The sequence below is a fragment of the Conger conger genome, chromosome 5 (genome assembly GCF_963514075.1).
Source record: "Conger conger chromosome 5, fConCon1.1, whole genome shotgun sequence".
In the NCBI taxonomy this organism is placed as follows: domain Eukaryota; kingdom Metazoa; phylum Chordata; class Actinopteri; order Anguilliformes; family Congridae; genus Conger; species Conger conger.
In genome coordinates, this window is record NC_083764.1 from 59,543,752 (window position 1) to 59,556,330 (window position 12,579).

Below are 12,579 nucleotides of genomic sequence, written 5' to 3' on the forward strand. Positions count from 1 at the left end.
CCACTCTCCAGTTCGGTCTCGTGAGCCAGTGGGAAAAGCTTTGCAGTATCCGTAGCCTGAAACTGCCCCTATATAGTACACGCAGAAGGTGGAGGTTGGGGGGGGGGGTTATCAGTTATCAGGGTCACTGCGGGCACCTCCTGTGAGGCTCATGTTTACGCTCAGAACACATATCAGAAGGCTATTTACCCTCTACCCTGTTCCCCCACTCCCCAAACGGTCCATCTCCCTCTATAGCTCACTGCTTCCCAGCTCCTGCAGACGAGCCCAGCGCTAGCACGTTAGCACCTTCCAGAGCGCCGACCCTGAACACGAGAGCCATATCAGTGCAATGCAAGTTCACTATAGTGACATGGCTCAGGCAGTAAGAGCAGTCGTCTGGCAGTCGGAAGGTTGCCGGTTCGATCCCCCGCCCGGGCTGTGTCGAAGTGTCCCTGAGCAAGACACCTAACCCCCAAATGCTCCTGACGAGCTGGTCGGGGCCTTGCATGGCAGCCAATCGCCGTCGGCGTGTGAGTGTGTGTATGAATGGGTGAATGAGACGCATTAATTGTACAGCGCTTTGGATTAAGGCGCTATATAAATGCCTGCCATTTACTATTTCATTTAGCCCTTCAGGAAACACTGTAGATCACTTTACTTACCGGCTATTGGTTCTTTGGTTGGAAAGAGCTTGTTGTCAACGGTTACGCTGATATCATCAAAGACTTCCTCTTCGTTTCTGTCTGCGTCGAGCTGTAGGAGCAAAAACATTTTTTCATCAGTGGCTGTGAGGTCAATTATTTGCCTAATCATCCACTTTGTAAGTGACCAAATGATGTGCATATGTCTGACAGCCACTGAATCCTGTTTTCTGCACCAACACCACCGAACTGTTCTACTTTTAATTTCATCCGTTTTTATTCCGGCCTCAATTGGCTAAAACATCACCAGGCTCGCGGTTACCTAAGTGTGACATAATACGTCAAACGGGTTTCCATAATTCTGGGAAATGAATGTCATGCAATTAAGAAAGACGTATACAGTATCTCCCTAAAATCAGGGTCCCGCTGCGCTGCCACACAGTAAAATCAGACGTCTGAAGAGCCAGGAGCCTGTCAGGCTTGAGCAGCCCAGCATGCGACAGCCCAGATCTGCTGTTGCTGCTGCTTTGAGGGGCACAGAACGGCTTTCTATTGCAGTCGATACAGCTCTGAAAAATAAGAATCTTGCAGATTTATCTGAAGAGGAGGTGGGAGCTCCCCCCGCCACCCACCCACACCCGTCCACCCCCCCCCCCCCCCCCCCACCTCCCCCCCACGCCCACCCGGGATGTCTCCATGGTAACAGACATGAAAAGGCCGCCGCGTAGTTCAGTGGGTCTGCAGAGCGGAGTCTTGAGAGCTTTGTGAAAGGATTTGGGTATCGCCCGTTTCGCTGCGAACGACAGGCTCGGTCTTCTACAGGTGTCTCGGAGTCCTCGCTCTCATATCTCTGGTGTGCATCCTATTAGCATACCATTACATATCTATGCTACCTGTTTGTCACAGGCAATTCCCCGCTGACCTTCTCCTTCCTCGCGGGCTGACATTTAGTCCCACATTTCCATGTCATTTACACTACACGCGCGAAACAACGCGCCAGGTGCGTTTAGACAGTTCATTAAAATGACTGATTCTTGGAAGAATAGGGGCTTTTAAATTAATTCCACTACCAAGTTAACTTGATTAAATTGCTCTCTGACAAAGCCAATCACTGACAGCAGCATCAATTACCGCAATCTGTGACTAGTGCTTAGCATGCAGCAGCGTGACCAATGCAATGACTGTCTAAGCATACAAAGAAATAGTTTAATAATTCATTTGGACTGGGGTACCAGGATACACGAGGTCGTGATTTCAGGCAGGTGTCTAACGCAACCGCGGCCCTTTAGTGGCCTGACATAATTGGTGTCACTGGTGGGATCTGGGATCGAGCTTTGTGCCGTTATCCCTATCTTCAAAATACGGTTCTGCAGACAGTCAATAATAATAAAACAAACCGCCGAGGCCTGCATCCTTCCTTTAAGGAATCCCTTTCAATGTTCAGCATGGATTCTGGATTAGACAGAAGTGTAGTTTCAAAAGGCCAAGATCAATATGTCTCCAGCCACTCTCGCAGCTCTTTGTTTTAAAACCAAGCTCTGTGAAACCAGTGAATGGCGTGTAGCCACATCTCTGCGGTCTTTCATTTTCACATATCTGTCAAGAGGATTGCAGCAGCACTCCAAACTTTAATACCAAGTTACTTGGAAGTGGCCTGATTCTCAGGGATTCACCGTGTTTACTGTAAGCTCTGGAAAATGCCCAGAGGAAAGAAAATGCATCTAACTTTGAAAGCAGGAGAGTGAGAAGCCGTGAAGCTCTTGGTGAACTCCAAAACTGCTTTCTTTTCTGTGTTTCATCTACACCCTTTTCACTGACGTTGTCAATGCAAGTTGTTGCTGTACAAGGTCATTTAAAACCAGCTGAGGCCAGTAAGGGTAAAACCTGCAAGCAATAACTGATTACAGCCCACCAGCTGGATATGCTCCAGATAACAGTGTGCAATACAGGCATAAACTGTCAGCATACAGCCATGAAATGGAGACTGCAGACTGCAATAATTAAAGACAGACAACATTATTTCATAGAATATTCATTAATTTGGTTTGCTAAAGAATAACCGATTAGCTCCTCACCTAAGAAAACACTGAGCGTACGGTAGTGAAATAAAGAGGTTAAGTTGGGCCATGCCTACAAGTCGAGCATGGCTTATATTCATAATATATTGAGCATCCTCTTATTGTGCTGTGTGTGTGTGTGTGTGTGTGTGTGTGTGTGTGACAGCTGCTGAAAGAGGAGGCATACAGGGACTATGGTAAAGTATCATTACTGGGAAAGGTCTTCTAAGAATAGGAGGCTAATCTCTGAATGGATGTTGTGGCAGACCAGTACTCTCATTAGGGAGAGGCCTACAGGAATGGACTGCAGCGTGTGCAAGGCAGGCTGTGCTTTTCTCTGCATGAAGAGGAACTGAACGTATTGAGGATCTAATGGGGGTCACGGTGATCAGGTTTTCTTGGGGGGCTCCACTGTCCTACCTCAGTGGTCTAAATAAATTGGCTGTGATCACTCCGTGGCCAGATATCGTATAATTAACAGAACGATTACATTCAAAATGTTAATCAAGAACAAGGCTACCTAGTCAGAGCCCTAATGGAACACCTACTGATGAACTTTTCAGTTCTTTGGCACAAAACAAGCATTCATATTATACCAACTAATCTTCAACTTCAATTTAGTGAGCTAGCAGATATAGATGTTAGCAGATTACAAAAGTACACACAAAAAGGTTAGGCATCTTCTTTGGTTAAGGGACAACTACAAAATAACAACTGTGCATTTCATAGTCGTAAAGTGCTGTAGTTACAAGTTCTCTCCCTTGGATGGAAATAGAACATACTGAAAACATTGAGATAGATATTATATATTATCAAAGCATTTTCATGAATATTATGAAGTGGCTGCAACAATTCAATATGGGCAAGTATACTAATTATTGCTGTGTTCAGATATTGCAATATATTACACTCATCCATCATCATATTAAAAAGCATATTTATCAATTCATGAATTTAATTAGACTGCGATATTATTCAATTGCCATGGTGGTATTAATAGACACTTTTTTGGAAAGGCATTAGTAAATTATTATCATCTCAACAAGAGCTTAACCTCACATATAAGTGAAACAGCCATCAATGTGTACTTAATCAGTCTGTATTTAAAGTCTGATGCTCCTCATTGGTAAATGCAGCATGGATTTCCTGAGAATTTTCCTTCACTGTACTTAGCGCATAATACAGTACTTATATAATTACTACTGACAATAATAGCCATGAAAAGCATTTCAATGAAAAGGGGGATTACGCTAATGATCTATTATTTTGCTGAAAAAAAATCAAGGATAAAAAAAAGATAATATTCTTTCTTTCATATACGATTAATTCAATGAGGAGCTTAAAGCTTTTTTTTCTTTTTTTTTGCCATTTTGAAACAGTAAATACATTTAATCTGTGCAAGAGGAAGCATCTTTTGGGAAGCTGTCGAAAGGCAAATTTGTCTCTGAAGATGCTCTCAGCCGTGGCGTACTCCTTAAACGCACAGCCACGACAGGCGGGAATCCTTATTACAGCGTCTTATCTTCCCTCAAAGTCATTACGGAGAGTGACAGAGCGTCAAAACTAAAGCTGTATGTTAATGTGTGGAGCTCACGCAGTGCGGCAGCAGTCTGCAGCTACGGTCTGTTCACCTGCGCCGTGTGAAACGTAATACATCAGTTATACTCTCCCCCGTGTGTCCATTTTAAGGAACGGGGTTGTGAAGGGTGTGTCCGCTGCTTTTGCTAAGGCCCAGACACCTTCAGGCTATTCCTTCCATTGTAGCTGTGAGGGGGATGGGGGGAGGGGGGGGGGGGGGGGGGGGGGGCGTGAGCCCACATGTTCTTCCATTACAATCCACAGATTGAGAGTCAGATATTTTTAGAAAAGGAAGTTGGCCCAGCCGGTTGAGTTGTTTATTGAAGTCTCGGGGTTTGAGCCTGGCCTTTGCCATTAGCCAGCTGGGACCGGCAGACTGCAGCGGCAGGGCAACGCTGGCCTAGTTTAACATGGCAAGGGCTCCCTGGGCTGTTTGCTGCTCTATTCCTACCGATGATGTCAAGCGCCCATCGGCGATCAGTAGTCATCAGTGAAATATGTGCCTCCGCTCCAGTACTGTGTGTCCTGTGTAAATTCGCTGCTTTTCAGGACTGCACATGCAATCCAGCTTCAGCCCTCCCCATGTGGACAAGAGCGTGACTCCAGTCCAGGAAAATATAAGGGAATTTTTTTTTACTATCAGCATTATACATGCCACAAAATGTGACTGTCTCCAAAAAAAAAAAAACAGACAACAATTGTAGACTATAGAAGGGCTGTTAGGAAAGCCACTCAAAATCTGCTTAACTTTCTTAATGTATCTCAGTCTGCAGCCAAGATAAAGGAGGGGCTGACATCTTCAATGAATAATCAAGATACTTCTTGTGCAAAAGCAGCCAAGCTAATTTCCACAAGGGACATTTTCTGCTTTAATGCTGAGGGAGTTCCATGTAGGCTCACCGAAAATAAGCTTGTGAGTGAATCTAATTTCTTAGAATGTGAATGTTCTGAATACTCTAGGTTAATTAATTTCATTCTATTCAACATTTCTCTGTGTAACAATCACAAGAGCCATGATTTGTGTGGGGAGTGGCTGTTGCACAGGCATTTGGTCTAATCAATGTACGATTGATCTTGATTGAATATCACTGAAAAGACGTGTGAATACTTGTGACACTGTGATTAAATAAATATAATTTGAGAAAAGTGTTATTTTGGTTGACTACCTTGAATCAGTATTCAAGTATAATATTTTTCACACGTTTGAGCATTGAAACATAGCATCGCACTTTGAGTCTTTATCGTCTTTATCAAGCATGTGAATAACCGCACATGCTTTTAATAAAGGTACAGGCACACAGTATACACATGAATAATTCCACATGAATTAGAATGCAATTTAAACGAACACACGCCGAGACATTTCAGCCTGCATCTTCAAGTCTGTGTGTACTTGTAAATGTCAGAACATCTTGGTGTCTTGGCGTGATTGACCTCATTAGTTTCAATAGAAGTTTCAAAAAGACACCCTCACAGACAACGGAATTCGGCGGCTCCTGTCCGCACAAAGCCACCTGCAGACACATCACGGCACCGCATTGTTTTTGAGCGTTAAAAAAAAGGAGCGAATGATCTGAATACCATCCCAGGAACCTGTTGTTCCTGAGGTAATATCGCTAATAAGGGGACCTCCCTGGCTGAGATGCGGTCGCGTATCACTGGTAATTATGGAGCGTGACGGTGCGCACAGTACATTGTGCATGACTCTATCTCCTCCCTCCCCGTTAATTAGGCCAGCAGTCCAGTCATTAACAGAGCCCTTTTTGAAGATCCCTTGGTGCAAATTAAGCACTTTTTCCCTGTTGGGGGTTGTCACCAGCATCCACCTCCGCTCACCTGTCAAATCTCACTTTAAAATCTTGCTCGGCTGGATTTTAATTGCCGGTATTCTACACCACATCCGCAGCTGGGGATCGGCTCTCAACCATGGAACCTCGCAAAATTACAAGAACACCTCGAATCAACTCTAGCCTGAGTCATTAATTACCATGTAAACCACGATCACTCGACCCTCCTGGACTTTGGCAGGAGACTGTTCCCATGTTGCACGAGGTCTACTAATTGGGCCCCAGGCAGACAATGCACCGTTTGGCAGGGTCACACTGCACTGTTTACACCACCTTATAAATTGAGTCCCTATCAATCATTAACACCTTTCCTTGGAGAGCGAGGTCTCCTGGGTGCCCTGGTTCTCAGCAGTGCCCCTGCTCTAAGAATCATGGGCCAGATATGGCCGTAATTGGCATCTCTGGAATGCACACCATCTCCCCGAAGCGTGTACTAACGAGTTCCTGGAACTCTTACGACTTCATTACTATCACGCATCTTGCTTTCTACGTGCTCAAACAGCCAGCAATGGATAGAGTTCTGCAAACAATCATTTTACAAATCTCAGACTGCAAACCCTCAAACGGCCAATCAATAAATCTTTATGGAAACGTTTGGAATTCCCAATCAAACTCACGCCGCATTGCTCCCAGCAACCCCGACTTAGGGGTAGACAAGTATGCATTCTCCTCCAAAGCACATGAAATCAGCAGCTACTTCTTATCACACCACATTTTTCAAGCTGGGCTTGCACAGACGCGAACAGGAGGAATACATTCCATGTCCGACTTAACAGGCGGACTTGCCTGATCGACCAGTGGGGTTGCTGGTGTGAGATGAAACTCAGCTTCAGCCCTCCCCATGTGGACAAGAGCGTGACTCCAGTCCAGGAAAATATAAGGGCATTTTTTTTTACTATTAGCATTATACATGCCACAAAATGTGACTGTTCTTGACACTAATGTTCTCCAAAAAAAAAAAACAGACAACAATTGTAGACTATAGAAGGGCTGTTAGGAAAGCCACTCCAAATCTGCTTAACTTTCTTAATGTATCTCAGTCTGCAGCCAAGATAAAGGAGGGGCTGACATCTTCAATGAATAATCAAGATACTTCTTGTGCAAAAGCAGCCAGGCTAATTTCCACAAGGGACATTTTCTGCTTTAATGCTGAGGGAGTTCCATGTAGGCTCACCGAAAATAAGCTTGTGAGTGAATCTAATTTCTTAGAATGTGAATGTTCTGAATGGCTTGCACAGACGCGAACAGGAGGAATACATTCCATGTCCGACTTAACAGGCGGACTTGCCTGATCGACCAGTGGGGTTGCTGGTGTGAGATGAAACTCAGCGATCCTCCCAAATTGAAACCCTCCAATCCCTGGGTGACTGTGGAACCTATTAGGAATCACCCCACAAATCTGTGGCCCACAGCTGGGTTTGATACTAGACCATGGTGCCCCATCAACACATTGAAACATTGTCTGGTCAGTCTGAGCCACCAGCATCCCATGAACCAAGGCTTTAGATTAAGACCGACTGCCTTAGAGCTGAAGCTTCTTGGCTCGAAAACAGTCAGCAACAAAAAGAAAAATGATATACAGAAAACCCTCCATATTATTAGCCGCCCAGCTAACAAGCCAGGTGAATATTAACAGCCAGGTAGCTACGGACACTAAGGAAAAATCAGTTACTGGATGATAATTTGGAGAGTTGCAAATTTTAGTCACACCAGTTAAAGATTAGCACAATTAAGCATGCAGCAGCACTGCAAACAACACCTGTCACCAAGCTGGAAACATTGAATGCATATTATAAATGGTGTGCGAATGAAGGTCAGTGAGTAATAAGTGATAACGGAGGTGTGTGAATTCACCCACGTTTATGTCACACAAAGTGTGAGATTAGTCGCTGGTAACTGCAGTAATGAATGTGTACTAATTAATGTTTCAACTCTCCCATATATTCTATTAATATCCTTTGAAACAAACAAAACAGTCTTGGTACAGCTCAGTTTACAGCAAAGGACAAGTATTATTCATAACAACAGCGATGTAAGCAGAGCGAATATTGAATAGGAATGGATGGGAACAGATTGGATCCACCATCTTATGAAGATCACAGTATGAAATTAGGAAAAACTTGCATTAAGCATTATTTACAGTACATAGAAAAACCAGACAAAAAACACAATCAATCATACTTTCTAAAGTGCCTATTGAAAGAAGCACAGTGGTGAAAGTGTAAAAAGAAATGCAAACAGCGACTGGTTTCTAACAAAAGGAAGACAATCAGTCACCCGTGCCAACACACCCCATGTGGAGTTCACTGAAGAGGAAAAGTGCCGTACTGTAGCTTCAGCCAGTAAACTCTTAACAGTACTGCTGGCCACGTCACAAGTGATTTATTTGGCCGTGTAAGCAATACAGTGGTCACTTTCATAATAAACCAAATGTTTGTCTTCAAAGATAGCACATTTTACCAAGTATAAATCACACCATTGCATTTTGCTTTTGGACATTAAAATGTGTTAAAGCTTTGAGGGTGCTCAGCTGGCTTGGTGTTCCTCTTATAAAACAGTCTAGCACGCTGCCTACACACAATTCGACCATATCCATCAAGGAACCACCACATTCAGATGCAATGCATGTCAATTCTAGGGGTAAAGTATAAGGCATGCGACACACGACACAAGCAGCATAAGCTGAAAGCTGTGGTTCTGGTCTGAGAGAGAGCTTCTGCCAAGAATCGCTGCTGAATTGAAATTTCCGTATTATTGTTTAATTGGGAGGCACATCCACTTGGAATATTAAGCTTCCTCTTAGCGCCACTGTTGGACATGCTGATTATTTTGGCCCTGTGTGTGTATAGCAAGACCTTCTGGGTAGGAAGCACGGCAGTCAGATTCTACAAATATAATGGTAATGCGCGAGGCAGTCTGGCTGCATCTCAGACACGGGCCTAGATTAAATCAGTACCTGTCCTTCACTTTGACTTATACATAGGGGCATTTTATCGCCGCGCAGTGTTTGTAAAATCAAAACATTTATTTTTAAGTCAAAGCACAAATGCTGACTGAACGTAGTCCTTGGTCTAAATGAGAAACAGCAGCTATGAACGCAAAATTCCAATTGTCTGTAGTTGACAGAGCACATAGGGGCTGCCTGTAGCATAGTGGTGAAGGTAAATGACTGGGACACGCAAGGTCGGCAGTTCTAATCCCGGTGTAGCCACAATAAGATCCGCACAGCCGTTGGGCCCTTAACCCTGCATTGCTCTAGGGGAGGATTGTCTCCTGCTTAGTCTAATCAACTGCACGTCGCTCTGGATAAGAGCGTCTGCCAAATGCCAATAATGTAATGTAACGTAATATCAGGAGATGCAATCGAATAAATACTCCGTACGACAGTAGGTTTTCCTCAGAAGCAGTGTGGACGGATGGGCCTGCTGGATGCTGCTGGGAGGTGAAGAGAGTCGCACTGCAGTGTGTGGCAACAGAGATGCATGACAGCTGATCTCATTTCTGCTTTTTAGTGCTCTACTTGGCAAAAGGCAGCCCGCAGTCCTGCTCTAAATGGGCCGGGTCATGGCCGTCCATTGGCTCAAAGGTTGTTCCGTCAGAATCATAAACTGCGGAGAAAGGGCTTGCGTCACACTCCCGAGCTCTGTCCAGCAGGTCAGCGAGCGGGATCACAACGGGAACCCCGCGCTTTCAGTCCAGTCCAGGGACACGACTGTATTTACCTCTCTGTAAATCTCATGACTCATTGGCAAAGTTAATTACTTGCAGATAAAATCTAATTAAATTGTAATTAGTTATAAAGCCGAGTTACTGTTACACAACCGAAATGCAGTCAAGGGAGTAGGAAAGAAATGAAACGGCTCTTGGGACTGGCACACGCTGCATTTCTCGTCTCATAAAAGCCATTCTAGCTACTGAGTGGCACAGATTACTCAAAAGAGCCAGAGGCAGTATACTTGGGGGGGCCCTGCTTTGCATCTGCCATCTTTATACTGTATATGCAGGGAATATGCATGTAGCTCTTTTTCATACAATTTATAGTGGTTATTGCATTAAGTATGCTATTCTACCTGTTATCATTAGGAGATATAAAATAGTAATGGTTATCATCTTCCCCACAAGGCTGGGATGCCGATATCCAAGGAGTATGACTTGTGCACAAGCGTAGCAAAAATGCACAGTACAAACCCACAGATGTAGATGCCACAGGAATGGCTAAGAGAAGTCAGCTAGTAGGATTTTGGTACTATATGTACTTTATATACTTTAGCCCCTTTTAGCACATTTTCGAATTAATTTGACATTTCATTCTCATAATTTTATCAGTAGCCATGCGGTTATGCATCACTGCGTTTCAGAGAATAAATTCTTTGAACATCTTTATATTCAAATACATTTGCATTAAATAAAAAAAATCCCTTGAGTCCAATTGATTCCCTTAAATACACTTTATTAGGTATTTACTAGACTTTTTACTTTTGATTTTGATTTGATTTCTAGACTTATTGGTCTTCTGCCGCTGCAGCCTATTCACTTACAGGTTTGACGTGTTGTGTATTCAGAGATGCTCTTTTGCATACCACTGTTGTAATGCATGGTTATATCAGTACTGTCACCTTCCTGTCAGCTCCATGACATTTCTTCCCCATTCTCCCCCATTTGCATTAGTCTTAAAACCAAAGGCATTTACATACTCAACGGTGCCGGGCGATATTAATAGTGCTCATGGATTCATCTTCACTGTTCTTTAATTGCTCTAGAAGTGACAGGAATCCTCCAATACTCTTGAGAAGTAGTATTGTATTCAGTCCAGGTGTAAGTAATGTTCTAACCGGTGTTCCCAACCATTTCCAAGGAGATGACAGCACTGTATGACAAAATAATGGCATAGTTCTAAAAAGAATGTTGAGCACTAGACGCCTATTATTTTCCCACTGCACCTTTACGATGCATTTCACTGATGCGCTTTCCACAGGCACGCTCTGGCTTTGTTACAAAGGCCACCAGAATGTTCTAGTTAAACCAAATCATGAAACACAAATTGGTGTGTTAGCTTTTACAGTACGTTCAGAACTGAGCAGCAGTGTTGATCTGTATGAAAAAAACTATCGAAGCTTAGCTAATGGGGTATTTTCACGGCAAATGTTGTTGCCACCAATTTAAACATATACTGTAAAGGACTGTAAAAGACTGAAGCCCTCTCTCCCTTCCTAAAAGAAAAAAAAAAACCTGTTAAAATGCAAACATTGTTTTGCGATAAAATGCTTGGCTGTTTGTTATATTCAGTTTCACATGTTTGTGGGTGGTGTTTTCCAGCAACGGGTATCTGTTCAGTTCTTCAGCCCACACATGAAAAAACAAAGGAGACAGGGCAGAGGCTATTGTTTTGGAAGTCTTGTCATGACTAAGCCATACAAAGAACAAAGTGTGCAATTTCTTCCCCAGCGATGAGAAACCACTGCTGGCCAGTTTGGCACCAGGGCCCAGAACCTGTGACTGAAATTCAACTGCAGAGTAACTTAAGAAAGTGGAATATTTCAACACATTTATGATATTTAAACCCATTGCCTCCATTTTGATGCATAAAATGTGAAAGTCTTTATTTACGCTGCAGGAGGATAAAAAAATATTTTTTACGGAAATAAATTATTTACTTTTGATTTGTGAATTTCCATGTAAATGCTTTCTGTACACTTTCTAGATAGCTACTGTATGCAACTACAGTGGATAAGTGACAAGGCTTTCCCAGCACTCAGTAGTATTAGATGTATCTCAAATCCCATTCCTAGGAAAACAGATCATAAAATAATTTGAAAAAAACCATGCAGGAATATTATAGAAATATACAAATACACTAGTGATGAATCTAGAATGAAAAAGGATTTTAGCAACAAGAGTAACGGTTGTCATTTAACAGATTGTATTGTGCACACCAGATATACCTATCAGAGACATACAGTACACAGCCTGTTTTTCTAAGAATTAAAAAAAGAAACAGAAGAAATTGTGTTGCCATGAGGAGACAGAAGGGGGGAGGAAGAGATGGAGAAGGAGGGAGAGTGAAGGGAGGTGAGAAACTGAACGTGAAAAGCGGAGAGACAGAGAAAGAGAAAGAGACAGAGATAACCCGACCGAGAGAGATGAACCAATCTCAGTTTTACTGTTTTTTCACAGTCAATGGGTCATGAGCATTTACAATGCCACAGCGGAGTCCATTCCGGAGACTCTAAATTCCTCTGACAGCAAGTGTTGACAATTGCTTATTTCCTAGCTTTCAGAGAGAAGTAAATGTTGGCTATTATAAATGGAGACCAATCAAATTTAGCAAAGAGCTGAGGGAGAACTTGAATCAATCGACTCCCTCATACTCCGCCACTCAATCACACTCTGGTTATTTACCTAAAATAGTGCTCTCTCCCACACTAGAAAACTGAAGGATTCAGTTCAGTTCACTTTTTCAGTTGTTGATTTGAA

General features: G+C 43.1%; 1 protein-coding gene across 1 annotated transcript in view; it reads right to left on the reverse strand.

Moving 5' to 3' along the window:
- ak5 (adenylate kinase 5) overlaps positions 1-12,579 on the reverse strand; it is a 62,811-nt gene that overhangs the window by 33,694 nt on the left and 16,538 nt on the right. The window contains exon 7 of the mRNA XM_061241140.1: positions 645-735. Coding sequence (XP_061097124.1) covers positions 645-735 — 91 coding nt within the window. The remainder of the gene's footprint in view (positions 1-644; positions 736-12,579) is intronic.